This window comes from Anolis sagrei, chromosome 1 (genome assembly GCF_037176765.1).
Source record: "Anolis sagrei isolate rAnoSag1 chromosome 1, rAnoSag1.mat, whole genome shotgun sequence".
Lineage (NCBI taxonomy): Eukaryota > Metazoa > Chordata > Lepidosauria > Squamata > Dactyloidae > Anolis > Anolis sagrei.
The window spans coordinates 332,162,418-332,177,321 of record NC_090021.1 but is presented as its reverse complement, the minus strand read 5'-3'; the positions used below and the strand labels follow the sequence as shown (position 1 = coordinate 332,177,321).

The 14,904-nt window shown below is 43.4% G+C and overlaps 1 protein-coding gene across 1 annotated transcript in view; it reads left to right on the top strand.

Annotated features, from left to right (window-relative positions):
• PRKCH (protein kinase C eta) overlaps positions 1-2,511 on the top strand; it is a 141,353-nt gene extending 138,842 nt beyond the window's left edge. Inside the window, exon 14 of the mRNA XM_067463054.1 lies at positions 1,194-2,511. Within this exon, the coding sequence (XP_067319155.1) occupies positions 1,194-1,340 (147 nt within the window). The 3' untranslated portion in view covers positions 1,341-2,511. The remainder of the gene's footprint in view (positions 1-1,193) is intronic.
• Positions 2,512-14,904: the final 12,393 nt, after the last annotated feature.

The window sequence follows — 14,904 nt, the reverse complement described above, 5'->3', positions numbered from 1 at the left end:
CACATGTATAGGTTGGATTAGAGAGTATCTGTTCGCAAAATAGTAAATAATCAGATGGTGGCATCATCAACATCATGGAGGTGGGGAATCTGGGTTTTTCACTCCACTTTGACTGGATTTTGCATATATAGCAGGGAAAGGCTATCAACTCCAAACTGGGGAGGTAAATCTACTTGCATTTTAGCCTGAACTTTAAAGAAGCTCTCAAATGTGAAGAGCCTTGCCCCAGATATGTTTCAAACTGCATTATGTTGCAATGTAGATTCACCTTAGAAAGAACAGTCTAAGAAGGTGGAGGTGGCAGATTTTTTTAATGTCAGGAGTGATTTGACTGCTAGTCGCTTCTGGTGTGAGAGAATTGGCCATCTGCAGAGATGTTGCCCGGGGACGCCATGATGTGTTACCATCCTGTGGGAGATTTATCTCATGTCCCCACAAGCGAAGCTGGAGTTGACAGATAGGAGCTCACCCCTCTCCCCAGATTTGAGCTGCTGACCTTTTGGTCCTTAGTCTTGCCGGCACAAGGATTTAACCCATTGCAGGTTAAACTGAGATGGCAGATGAGGTGATAGTCATTCTTTACCAAACCTTTGTGGGTTTTCAACCCCGCAAACCCAATTCCAATGCACCATTAAGTGGGAGGTGACAATGTGTAGACTTTGGGTAAAATTCAATGAATAATAAAGGTAAAAGTTTTCCCTTGACATTAAGTCCAGTCGTGTCTGACTCTGGGGGTTGGTGCTTATCTCCATTTTTAAGCCGAAGAGCCAGCGTTGTCCGTAGACACCTCCGAGGTCATGTGGCCAGCATGACTGCATGGAGAGCTGTTACCTTCCTGCTGGAGGAGTACCTATTGATCTATTCACATTTGCATGTTTTGAACTGCTAGATTGGCAGAAGCTGGGGCTGACAGTGGAAGCTCATGCCACTCACCAGATTCGAACTTGTGAACAAGTTTAACAGCTCTGTGGTTTAACCCATGGCACCACCGGGGGCTCCTAATATTCAATGAATAGAGAAAGACAATTACATAACAAAAACATCACCTCAAATGCCCTTTCTAACTTGGTTTCTGGAAAATTAAAAATAAAAGTGTTTTTTTTTAACTTGGGCTGTATGTGACTTTCCCTCTATTTAGAAAACAAAACCGATAATTAGAGGAGCCTAACATATCTCCTATTTCTATTTGGCAGAAATCCAAAGAAGACGTGAGCAACTTTGATCCCGAGTTTTTAAAAGAAGAGCCCATCTTAACCCCAATCGAAGAAGGAATTCTGTCTATGATCAACCAAGAGGAATTTAGAAACTTTTCATATACAGACCCAGAATTAGAGTCTTAGCCACGTCCGGGGTGGCCAGCTGGCCTCTCTCGACCCAAAACTGCATTTTGAGATGGCCTGGAAATGGGTTCAACTGGGAGAGTCAACCCAGAAAGCTGTGTTGTATTATGGAGAGAAAGAGTGGCATTAATTTAATCCTGAAGCCGTGGCGCTGCCTCTTGGAATTTCTGAAGCACCGAGGACAAATATTTATAGGAGGGCAACAAATCTCCTTCGGTAAATGAACGGTGTGGAAAGAGGAATTAGTTTGAGCTCATTGGCTTGGAAGGTCTGCTGGAAGTTAACGTTTGCAGCGAGTCTGGCGGGTTTCCAGAAGGAGGATGAAACGAACTCTGAGCCAAATGGGTCTCAATCCAAGGGCTGGCTTCCTCACAAAATATCTCTTAAAGCCACCTTCTCAAAGCATGGTGGCCAAAGTAATGGATAGCCCTGCGTGGCTTGAACTGTGCCAACAGAAGAGTCCTTTTGGTGCTATCTTGCTTAGAGGTCTATACACTTGTTCTTCCACTTGGACGAATGGGTCTCTCCAAAATATTGTGGACTTCTGAATAAAAATATGTTTTGTTGTTTAAAAGGAAAGGGGAAAAGTGCCGTACAAAGAAGATGCAGAGAAACTGTGGATGTCACAAGGCCAGAATTGGGTTGTGTGACAACTCACGCAAAATTGACACCCTCTTACCAGGGTCTTCAAACTTTTTAAGCCAAGGGCTGGTTCATGGGCTCTCAGACTGTTGGGGGCCTGGACTATAGTTTGAAAAAAAATATGAACGAATTCCCATGGACACTGCACAGATTTTATTTGTAATGCAAAAAAAAAGACCCATAAAAGAACAATACAGTATTTAAAATGAGCAATTTTAACCAACATAACCTTAACAGTCTTTCAGTGAGAAGTGTGGGCCTTCTTTTGGCTGATGAGAGGGTCAAGTTAATTAGAATTGTTGTGCCTTCAAGTAGTTTCAGACATAGAGTCACCCAAAATTTAAAGTTTAGAGTGTAGGCTGGGTAAATTACCGTGAAGGGCCACATTTGGCCCGCGGGCCTTAGTTTCAGGATCCCTGCCTTATTGTTTCTGGAGTCAATCAAGTTTATTTATTTATCGTGTCAGAAATGAGTTGAGGGTACAGTTAACATGCATTTAAAAACACAAATAAAGTTTTTAAAAACTTGGCATTATGCTGAATGTCCTTTGACCAGAAGCCGGCCACTTGGAGTGCCTCTGGTGTTGCTATAAGAAGGTTCTCCCTTGTGCATGTGGCATGGCTCAGGCTGCATTGTAATAGGTGGTCTGTGGTTTGCTCTTCTCCAAACTCGCATGTTGTGGACTCCACTTTATGGCCCCATTTTTAAAGATTGGCTCTACATCTCGTGGTGCCAGAGCGCAGTCTGTTCAGTGCCTTCCAAGTTGCCCAGGAGAGAGTCTCTCATTCGGTATCAGCATTGGGTTTTAGCCTGCCACTTTTGGACTCTCGCTTGCTGAGGTGTTCCAGCAAGTGTCTCTGTAGATCTTAGAAAACTATTTTTTTATTTAAGGCATTGGCACTTCTGGAATACTTCTATCTATTCACAGGTTTCCTTGTGAATTCCCAGTAAGCCAGTGAAAGAAAAAACACCAAATATTTCAATTGCCATAAATACATTGCATCATATCTTCTCGCCAAAGGGACTGGCTGCCTAGTGTCACACCCACCCTGTGATTGTGGGGAAGGAGAGAGCCGTAAAGGTTGAGTAAGCACTACAAGCTAACAATGAGTCAGTGTTTTAACTCTGCTTCCAGGCTCATGGCTTATTTGCCTGTCTCAAAGTGAGATCTTTGACTTTCTTATCTCTATACCTGCTGGCATTTTTGCTTGGAAAAATAACAGGAAATTCAGTTCTGCTGCAGTTTATAATTCTGGACATTCTGACTCGCTGCTGTTTCTCACTATGAAAATATAGTTCCTTACTGGGCTGGAAAGATCTTTCATTGGGCTCAATATGGGATGTGGCTGCTGTAGCTTTAATTGTTCTGTATCCTGGATCAAGAAGTCTGAAGTTGGGTTGTTGTAGGTTTTTTCGGGCTATATGGCCATGGTCTAGAGCAGTGGTTCTCAACCTGGGATCCCCAGATGTTTTTGGCCTTCAACTCCCAGAAATCCTAACAGCTGGTAAACTGGCTGGGATTTCTGGGAGTTGTAGGCCAAAACACCTTGGGACCCACAGGTTGAGAACCACTGGTCTAGAGGCATTATCTCCTAGGAGAGAATGCCTCTAGACCATGGCCATATAGCCCGAAAAAACCTACAACAACCCAGTGATTCCAGCCATGAAAGCCTTCGACAATACAAGTCTGAAATTCCCATCAGGCTGATCGATGGAGCACCTCCTCTTGCATCACCTTTTTAGCTGTGGCTGGTTCCCCATGGCTCTATTCCAGTAACCAAATGCACAGCCTTGACTTCATCATTCAGTGGTGAAAATCCAGCTACAGGAGCAAAATTAATAGCAAGTGTTAAGTAAATTGCAGTGTTATAGCAGTGGGAAAGTGGATTTTGAGAATGAAGGTAGTGACATGTTAGAATTTCACTTAACAGAGCTTTGCAAGTGTGTAACTATTGGAATGGGGGCAAAATGAGGGTGATGAGTCATGTACCCTCTAAAGACCAGGGATCAGATCCACAGCTATGAGAACTCACTGGATAACTTTGAGCAAGTTGCCCTCTCCACCTTAGAGGAAAGCAAAGCCAATTTCTTTGAACCAATCTTGCCAAAAAACCCCCATGATATGTTTGCCATAGGGTCACCATAAGTCAAAAAGAACTTGAAGGCACACAAGAACAATATTGCTTCCTAAATATGGATTCTACCCTCCATGAAATTTTCATAAGGTAGGTAAAGCTTTCCCCCTGGCATTAAGTCCAGTTGTGTCAGACTCTGAGGGTTGGAGCTCATCTCCATTTCTAAGCCAAAGAGCCGGCATTGTCTGTAGACACCTCCAAGGTCATGTGGCTGTCATGGATGCATGGAGCACTGTTATTTTCCCACCAGAGCGGTACCTATTGATCTACTCATGAAATTTTCATTCATCTCCCCAATTGCAGGATCATGAAACTGAAGCTGAGAAGGTACAAATATTGATCAGACATGCAAAGAAATGATGACATGCATTTTGAGTGTTGGACTGCCAAGTCATAACCTGAAGGGAAAAAACCCCTCCTAAATCCAAAACATTCTGGCTTCAAGTATTTCAGCTAAGGGGTACTAAACCTATACAACCACTGCATGCTTGACATATCTTCACGTCCTGTTGCCTTGTCACCATTTTAACTCAAACAATCCTAACAAGTGCACAATTACCAGAAACCTAAATTTATATTAGTCTTTTGCCAGTTCTCTTATACCAGTGGTTCTCAACCTGGGGTCCCCAGATGTTTCTGGCCTACAGGTTCTAACAGCTGGTAAACTGGCTGGGATTTCTGGGAGTTGTAGGCCAAAAACATCTAGGGACCCTAGGTTGAGAACCACTGTCTTATAGCATGGTTAAAGCCAGGAAGAAAACCCATAGATGTAAATCATTTTGGAGTGGAAGAAAGTCGGACGAATAAATGCATTAACTCCGGTTTTGGACAGAGCTAACATTACAATCTGCCCTTAGCCAACATGGTGACAATACACAGTAGGAAGATGCACAGAACCACTATGGTGACAGTCACCGGCATCCTATATCAACTTTTACTTAACTTTACATATACTTAGCTAAGTAGCAAAGGTGATAGTAAATTGCAAAAAATGCATTCCCAATGTGCACTGATACTTGATGCACAACAGGACCAATGCACATTGGTGTCCAATGCACACCAGTCCCAATGGGCATTGCTCCTATTGTTCATCAGTCCAGTTGCACATTGGTCACCTTGCCAGCTCTGCTCATGTTAATGTAACAGATGTTACAGAACTGCCCAATTTTACTTCTTGTATATGTAAATCCATTTAGAAGATTTAACTTCCATACCGGATTCTGCCCAGTGTCCTAATTCTGAAACCAGCTGCCCTTCTTCCACAAAGTGACAGAGCTTAGAAAAGTTCACTTTTTTTTGGACTCCAGCCAGCATGGTAAGTGATTATGGGATTTGTAATCCCATGGTCATAGAAACATGAATTTGGAGGAGACCTTGAGAGCCATTCAGTCTTTCCTGTTGTATATTAAATTTGTGGAGTGAAAAGGTAATCTCTTCCAAGCTTCTCAAGAATTTGTAACTGAGCCAAGGCTAGGCAAGTCACAGTAAAACCAAGAACAGTACCATCTCAAATCTTTGTTGATCAGCATGTACATGGTGCAAACTGGTTTCACTCCCAAATAGCTCCATAGCCATCATGTACCAGGAAGTTCAGGATGTTGTAGGCACAGCCTGTTCCTCGCTGCCTCCAACTCCTTTAGCCATGCCATTTCTGGCCATCGGTGAACAAACAAACTTAGTATATGGAGTTTCCTCCTTGGATGAATGATGTAAATCATGGCCACCTGCTATGGTCAAAAGGATCCAAGTGAAATGGCTGGACTGAAGCTGAAACAGTGGTATGAGTGTCTGTTGAGGCAAACACAGAATGTTAGTACATAATTGTTAATCTGAAAATTGGCACTGCACTCTGAAACCCAAATAATATGGAACTCACATTGGATTGCTTTAGTGCAGTGGTTCCCAGCCTTTGGTCCTCCCGTTGTTTTGCAATTCAACCCCCAGAAATCCCAGTCAATTTACCAGCTGTTAGGAACTGTGGAAGATGAAGTCCAAAACACTTGGAGGACCAAAGGTTGGGAAGCTTTGGTGTCTACTGTTTGTCCTTGTCAGCCTCTTTTGATCTTGGCTGCAGGCAAGCAGGCAAACTTTCTGAACCTGTATGCCACACACGCTATCTTTCCAAGGCAAGGAGGCATGGAGCACCATGTGCTCACAAAAAGCAGGCGAGGAGCCAGGATCGTCTCCTGCTTGCTTTTGTGTCAAGCTGATTTTCATACCGGGAGGGGGCTTCTCATTACATGCTCTCAAAGGTAACGAAAGTAATGAAAGAATGGATGTAAAGAAGGAAAACGGTTCCACGCACAACTCTAGATTCTTGGACCTGATGTCCAAAATACCTGGAAGACCAAAGTTGGAAAACATTGACCTAGATCGATATTTAGATGCATCTAGACCAGGGGTCCTCAAACTTTTTAAACAGAGGACCAGGTCACAGTCCCTCAAACTGTTGGAGGGTCGGATTATAATTTGAAAAAAAAAATGAATGAGTTCCTGTGCACACTGCACATACTGTAGCTTATTTGTTGTGCAAAAAACACTCAAAAACAATATAATTAAAATGAAGAACAATTTTCACAAACCTAAACTTATTAGTATTTCAAAGGGAAGCGTGGGCCTGTTTTTGGCTGATTGTTGTTGTGCGTTTCAGACTTCAGTTGACCCTGAATGAGGGCCAGGTAAATGATCTTCGAGGGCCGTATCCGGCCCCCGGGCCTTAGTTTGAGGACCCCCGATCTAGACTATAGAATTATTGCAGATTGATACCACTTTAATGACCACTGCTCAATGCAATGGAATATTCAGAGTTGTAGTTTTATAAGATCTTTAACTTTCTCTGCCAAAAAATATTGGTGCTTCACCAAACTACAAATCCCAGGATTCCACTTCAACCCATAACTTCCTCCCCACCCTCACTCCTCAATTATGTGAGGCTTTTTTTTGTCATGTCAGGAGCATCCTGTTGTGAGAGAATTGGCCGTCTGCAAGGACGTTGCCCAGGGGACGCCCGGATGATTTTTGATGTTTTATCATCCTTGTGGGAGGCTTCTCTCATGTCCCCGCATGAGGAGCTGGAGCTGATAGAGGGAGCTCATCCACCTCTCCCCGGATTCAAACCTGCAACCTGTCGGTCTTCAGTCCTGCTGGCAACAGGGGTTTAACCCACTGCGCCACTGGGGGTTCCTATGTGAGGCTGTCCCAAAGGGTCAGTAACCTGCCAAAAAGATTTTCTGGATTTTCCATAAAACTGCAGGATAAAGGGCAAGGGTGAAATGAGTACAATTATCTGTGTCAGTGTAGACAACCTCAAAGCTATGCAGTGAAGGGAAGAGATATTCATGCATTTGGTTGGAAGGAAAATTCGCCATACCCTGTCAACATGAACTGGAATGCACCAGGTGTGTGAAAAGTGTGTTAAGGAAAAACCAAAACTCATTTTTGTGTATCAGATCCCAATTGAAAAGGTGGGTCTCAGATCTGAGATGACTGGAGATTATTTAGATGGAATCATTAAAAACTCAGGAAGGCTACTGAGAGAGAAAAATCACTGATGAAGACATAATGCACATATTATTTTTGGTTCCTAAGTAGCTGTGCAAAGCTATTATTAAGCAGCTCAAACAGTTATTTATATCCAATTGATACTGATATATAAAAAGAAGAAAACGCCAACAGGCAACTTCAGATAAGTATAATGAGATAGCCAGTTAATCCCCCTTCTTTAGACTCAAACAATTAGGGTGCGGGTTAGAGGGCTATAGATACAGTTCGCGTTTGAATTAAGAGAGTTATGCTAATGGCCCATTCCTTCTGACCTGAGCGATTATTTTGCTTATGCAGGTCACACTATATATGGGCCAAAATAAGCAGCTCATTCCATAGCTTTGCATCTTACGCATTAATCCATTTCATCTTTGGGTAGTTCTTCCATCCCAGAGACAAAGCCAGATAGGAAGAAGACATTAAGTATCCTGATGCATGTGCCATTTGTTCTGCTTTCGTCCCAGTGGCCTCAGAATCCTCAAAAGAAAAAAAGAAGTCTGGGAAGGTTATCCGAGGCAATAGTAAAACATCATTTTACTATGTATTTATTGGGTTGATGTCACTCAGTGCAGTGACTCCTGGTGTCACTCCCATGGATCTCGTCCCATATCAATATTGTAGCTATTTATTTTGTCGTGCCAGGGCAACCAGTCAATTATATTACATTTCTAACAGAACAAAACAAACAAACAGACATAATACAAAATTTGCGAGTTCAGTAGTTGATTAAATGTCCTTTGACCAGTATCTGGCCACTTGGAGTGCTTCTGGTATTGCTGCAAGAAGGTCCTCCACTGTGCATGTGGCAGGGCTCAGGGTGCATTGCAGCAGGTGGTCAGTGGTTTGCTCTTCTCCACACTCGCATGTCGTGGATTCCACTTTGTGGCCATATTTCTTAAGGTTGGCTCTACACCTCGTGGTGCCAGAGCACAGTCTGTTCAGTGCCTTCCAAGTCGCCCAGTCTTGTGTGTGCCCAGGGGGGAGTCTCTCATTTGGTATCAGCCAGTGGTTGAGGTTCTGGGTTTGAGCCTGCCACTTTTGGACTCTTGCTTGCTGAGGTGTTCCAGCGAGTGTCTCTGTAGAGCTTAGAAAACTATTTCTAGATTTAAGTCATTGACGTGCTGGCTGATACCCAAACATGGGATGAGCTGGAGATGTCTGTGCCTTGGTCCTTTCACTATTGGCTGCTACTTCCCGGCGGATGTCAGGTGGTGCAATACCGGCTAAGCAGTGTAATTTCTCCAGTGGTGTAGGGCGCAGACACCCCGTGATAACGCGGCATGCCTCATTAAGAGCCACATCTACTGTTTTAGCGTGGTGAGATGTGTTCCACACTGGGCATGCATACTCAGCAGCAGAGTAGCATAGCGCAAGGGCAGATGTCTTCACTGTGTCTGGTTGTGTCTGATTGTAGCTAAAACACCAGAAAACTTGTCTCCCTCAACGGGAACAAAAACAGCAGTATATGCAGACAAATGATTCAAAGTGGCATCATTGTACCTGGATAACTTCTCTGACTGGAGTGCATGCGTATAAGAGGGTCTGTAATGTAAATCAGAATAGAATTTTAGGCTTGCAGGTATATTGGCAGAGTAGACGTAAACACAGCTTATGAAAGATGTTGTGGTTGTATTTAGTTACTGAGTATTTTTTTAAAAATAAGAAGTGATGAATTTCATTTGGAACACTATACAAAAATTGGATAGGTAGTTGTTACAGTATCACTACCTCTGATGGTGTCAACCAGGGTGGTTCACACAGCCCTGCACTGTCCGGTTGTTACAAGGACTTAAGTTGAACTTATGATCTTTTAACTACAGAGGTTTTACAGTTATGATAATTAAAATGACTCCTGTCTATATTTTAAAGCATTGACTGTGTTCTCCTGATTGTAGGGCACACCGAGGAAAGCCATTGTGGAAAGGACCCCAAAGAAGTCTTTCCAGCTGCCTATTTCATAATAAGGCAGCCAGATCAGTTACAGAAACATCCAGAAGTGAACATATTACACCCATATTAACATCACTCAATTGGCTGCCAATTTCTAGGCAAAGTGCGAAGTGTTGGTCTTGACCTTGAAAGCCTTACATGGTTTGGGTCCAGGTTACCAGCAGGATTGCCTTCTCTCATACAATCTATGGCCCCTTAGGAAATCTCCCAGAATTCTGTTTGCACCAGATGAATGGGGCTGTCCGCATAAATATGATGTTGGAAACCCTCCCGTCGGGGCACTGACAGTACCAAGAAAATAGTTAGGATTTTTGGTGAGACATAAAGGGAGGCCCCTCCAAAAACTCCATTCTGACATATATGAGTCTGGTATTTGACCTGCAGTTCACTCCTGAATATCATCCCCTGATTTGCAAGTCTAATGTGTAAAACTCAGGGAACGATACTTCAGAGTTTCTTAAATTTTATCAAAATTTCCCTAATTTCAATGTTGCTTTTGTAGTGGTTGATCATTTTCATGCTTTATAACTGGATTTCAGATGTGTGAATTCGAACATTCACACACACACACACAAAATTAGGAAAAAATAAAAAATAAAAAAGTGAAATAATGGATTTAAATTGCACATTAAATTTTCATGTTAGTTTGACTTTCACCTGACAGCTCGTTGCAAAGCATGAGCTGTCTTCCAAACAAACTACAGCATTATTTCCTTAGAGAAATAGGACAACGTGGGATATCAATTAACAAGAAAAGTAGCTAGTTCACATTCACCGTGTTGGAAAATCCACATCCTCCAACAGTTTATAAATGAAATGTGGGTAAGCAACATCAGAGTTGGTGTGGTGAAAAGGCAATAAAAGGGCAAAAGGTATTAATACGAAGATGACACAAAACTATGGCTGGAGTGCTGCTAGGGACTTGTGTCTTTGTAAGTGGACTTTCTTCTGCAGGATTTAGAATCTTGTTTTCTTGTTTTCTGTTTGTTTTCTGCTGCCCTGGAGACCAGGATGCAGAACAATGGCTTAAAAATACAAGACAGAAGATTCCACCTGAACATTAAGAACTTCCTAATGGTGACAGCTGTTCAGCAGTGGAACTCTCTGCCTCGGAGTGTGGTGGAGGATCCTTCTTTGGAGGCTTTTAAACAGAGGCTGGGTAGCCATCTGTTGGGGATCCCTTGAATGCAATTTTCCTCCTTCTTGGCAGGGGGTTGGACTGGATGGCTCATGAGGGGTCTTTCAACTCTATGAATTGGATAGTTAGATAATAGGCTGTATCCATTACAGGGTTGTTATATTTACTATATAGGGAAGCCACAATGTAATCTTTTGGGATTGCTGTATGATGAGAAAAATGTGCATTTGTACCAATATGCATTGGAACACTGGCTAGGAGTAAAAATGATCTGCAAACTTTTTAAAAATTGGAGGTGGTGTTCAAAGGACTTTCGGAACTTGATGAGGAGCTTCATGGACCTCATAAAAGGGATCCAGGTGTTTCATGCGGTCTGTGGATGGTAGTTCTCTCTACCTTTGCTTTAGAACAGCGTTTCTCAAGCTGTGCTCCTCCAGGTGCTTTGGACTTCAGCTCCCAGAAATCCCAGCCAGCTAGCTGTTAGGAATTGTGGGAGCTGAAGTCCAAAACACCTGAAAGGCCAAAGTTTGGGAACCACTACTTTAGAAAACTGAACAATGGAAAGGTAGAAGGCCAGGACTGGAATACATATTTATAAAATGTTTGTGTGCAGGAAACAGAATCGTGCACTTGTACTTTTGCAACATATACACCTGTGGGGTGCTATTGGGATTGCAATGCATGGGTGTCTCTTGCACAGTAATAGCCAGTGGAGTGACTGATGCGCTATGGGCCCAGTGAACAATAAGCACCAATGTGCATCAGGATACTCCAAATGGACATCTGGAGGTAGAAAGTACTGGGGAGCAACAGGAGGTATGTATCAGATGTGCCTGGTGTGTAATCAGAAGGATTCAGTGTGCGTCACAAGTGTTCAATATGCATCCCAGGACCCTTCCACACAGCCAGGCCCGTAGCCAAGATTTCGATTTGGGGGGGGGGGGGGGGACTGAGTTTTTTTCAGGGGGGGGTTTCAGGGGGGCTGAGTTTCGGGGGGGGGTGCTGAGTCTGAGTGAAAGAGGGTCTACCCTAGCAAACCTTTTGTATCATTACCCCAATACCCCCATGCATATGAGATATATTGAGAATGGTGATCAGATCATGATATGAATAAACATAACAGTTTAAATAATGCACCAGTAAGGTGGTGGCACAGTGGGTTAAAGCACTGAGCTGCTGAGCTTGTTGATCGAAAGGTCGCAGGTTCGATTCTGGGAGCGGCGTGAGCTTCCTCTGTCAGCCCTAGCTTCTGCCAACCTAGCAGTTCGAAAACATGCAAATGTGAGTAGATTAATAGGTACCGCTCCGGCGGGAAGGTAACGGCGCTCCATGCAGTCATGCCGGCCACATGACCTTGGAGGTGTCTATGGACAACGCTGGCTCTTCGGCTTAGAAATGGAGATGAGCACCACACCCCAGAGTCAGACATGACTGGACTTAATGTCAGGGGACTACCTTTACCTTAAGGCCTTTTCGCGAACCACCATGAGAATTTCGGGGGGGGGGGGGGGCTCAAGCCCCCCCCCCCCCCCCCCCCGGCTACATGCCTACAGCCCTATATCCCAGAATATCAAAACAGAAAATCCCACCATATCTGCTTTGAACAGGGTTATCTGAGTACACACTGCCACATATTCCAGCTCAAAGGAGATAATGTGGGATTTTCTGCCCTGATATTCTGGGATATAGGGCTGTGTGGAAGGCCCCACAGTTGCTTGATGCCCCTCAGTTTACATCTGAAGCATGAAATATGCATTGGGACACTCTTCACACTCATAGAGTTTTGTTGCCTTTCTGCAACATAGCTATGGATTTGTGTAAAGTTACAAAAAAGCAGACCATGGGGAAGAATTTCAGCCCAGCAACCACAATGATGCACCAGAGACACTGGATAGTTTGAAAGCAGAAGAGCTGAAAAAGTGCTGTGCTGGGAAACTCAGGAGGCATTGGGAAAGCATGGTATAAGGCTGTAATCATCCCCAAACCACAAGCAAGCCATGGGGCAGCCCCTTGGACGTCAGTGCAACTTCGGGGAGAAAATGCCTGGACTCGGTGGTTGGTGGCACAGTGCCCAGGGATTACACACTGGCGTCACCTGGCTCTGCCTTGTGTCTTCCTTCATAAATGATGACCTCTCCCTACTTCAAGGAGTCTTCATGAATATCTCCTTGTGGAGTCTGCCTTTACACCACAACATGAGTAAAGGGAGGAGAGGCAGGGCATGGGTGTTGTGAAATCCAGGGAAATCATTGGTTTGTGTTTGTGATCTTGACTCAGCAGAGCTCAGATAGAAATCAATCAGGTGTTTAGTGCAAGTTGGTGGATTTCATGGTGAAATGGTGGGTTTGACTTTGGACTTTCATCCCTGCAGCTCCTTGAACACCTGAGATGAGTGGAAGTGATGGTTCACTTCCTGCATTGCTTTCAGATAGTGTGTGTGTGTGTGAGGAGTGACTTGAGAAACAGCAAGTTGCTTCTGGTGTGAGAGAATTGGCCATCTGCAAGGCTAATTGAACTAATTAACAACACCATAAAAAAAACCCCTAAGAATGAGGACGTACTCCATCAAGGACTTGGTGTCACAAGTGGACAGTGAAGCAACAGCTCCCCGTGTGGCCGGAATCGAGCATACCCTCATAAAGCCAGAAAGCTGGGATGTTAAATTGCCTCTGTGTCTCTGTCTATATATGTTGTATGTCGAACTGCATTGAATGTTTGCCATGTATACGTGCATTGTAATCCATCCTGGGTCCCCTGCAGGGTGAGAAGGACAGAATATAAATACTGTAAATAAATTAAAAATGGCTAATAAATACATAAATAAAAAGCAACCATTGGACAGCTAGCCATGGAAACTTGCAACACAGGTCTTAATCATCTCATTCGTCCCCACTGTCTGGAAATTAGAAGTGCAACTTAAGCCATGCAAAAGGAGAGGAAGGGGAAAGACTGCTAGCAATCCAGCATCCAGTTATTTTTCTGCCTGCAACAGCAGTTTGTTCTGCAGGAAGAAGCAAGTGAGAGGGCTTGCTTTGTGTCATGACAAATACCTCTTGCTGATCAAGATCATGTTGAAGTCATTGGTGGGAAAGTGTAACCTGTCACATTTGGATCTAATTACAGGTTTTAATGTCAGTAAATATTGTGCTTCAGCTGCAGGACCTAAACCAGTGGGTCCCCAGATGTTTTGGCCCTCAACTCCCAAAATGGTTATATAGTAGACTCCCCATTAACATCTGGTAAACTGGTGTTGTAGGCCAAAACACCTGGGGACCCACAGATTGAAAACCACTGATAGACATTCCTGGAAAGGTGTCCTTACTAGGAATCCCCAGGTCCTCCAAGGAAATACTGTGCACAACCTCTGGTGCAAATTGAGCACAGAGTTGTAGTGGAGAAACTATAGAGTTTCAATTAAATCCACAAATAATCAAATCAACAAAAGTCAAACTATATCCGTTCTGGATTTTAGTTTAAACTGAAATGGAGGTATCCAGGGTGCTAGACACTGTCCACTTCTATTGGTTTGGCACCTTGAACAGCTCCCTTGAAAGTTTGAATTAAATCCTAGAATGGGATTTTCCAAAGCACTATCCTACTGAAATGGGGAGTTCCCAGATGCAATTGGATTTTTGAAAGCTTTCCTTGCACATAGTTGAGGCCTCTAGTAAAAGCAAATTATATTTCCGAAAGCAGATTACAGAACAAGAAATAATGAAGGTGGAATGGAGAGACTAGGACTGTCAGGAAGACTGAGAAAGGAATGATAGGATGAAAGGAAATAGGTGGCCACTCTTCCCTTGGTCTCTGGCCACATCCTCTTGCCAGTTTGGAGCCTTCCACACATTGATTGGAATCCCTTTGGTACTTTATGCTTAGATGAGTTCCCCTATGGAAATAGCTGGCATTACTGTCCATTGCAAAATGGTTATATAGTAGACTCTCCATTAACCAGAACACTCAAGCAACCAGCAAAAAATTGAAATAATTAAATATAAAGTTTATAGTATGTTATAGTATGGGGTACAGTATTTATTTGGCCTATTTTAATAGTAGCTCTCAAGCAAACCAGAAATTACACTTATCTGGCATCTGCCAGTCTCCATGGGTGCCGGTTAACTGAGATTCTACTGTACTCATTAAAGACCAAGGAAGC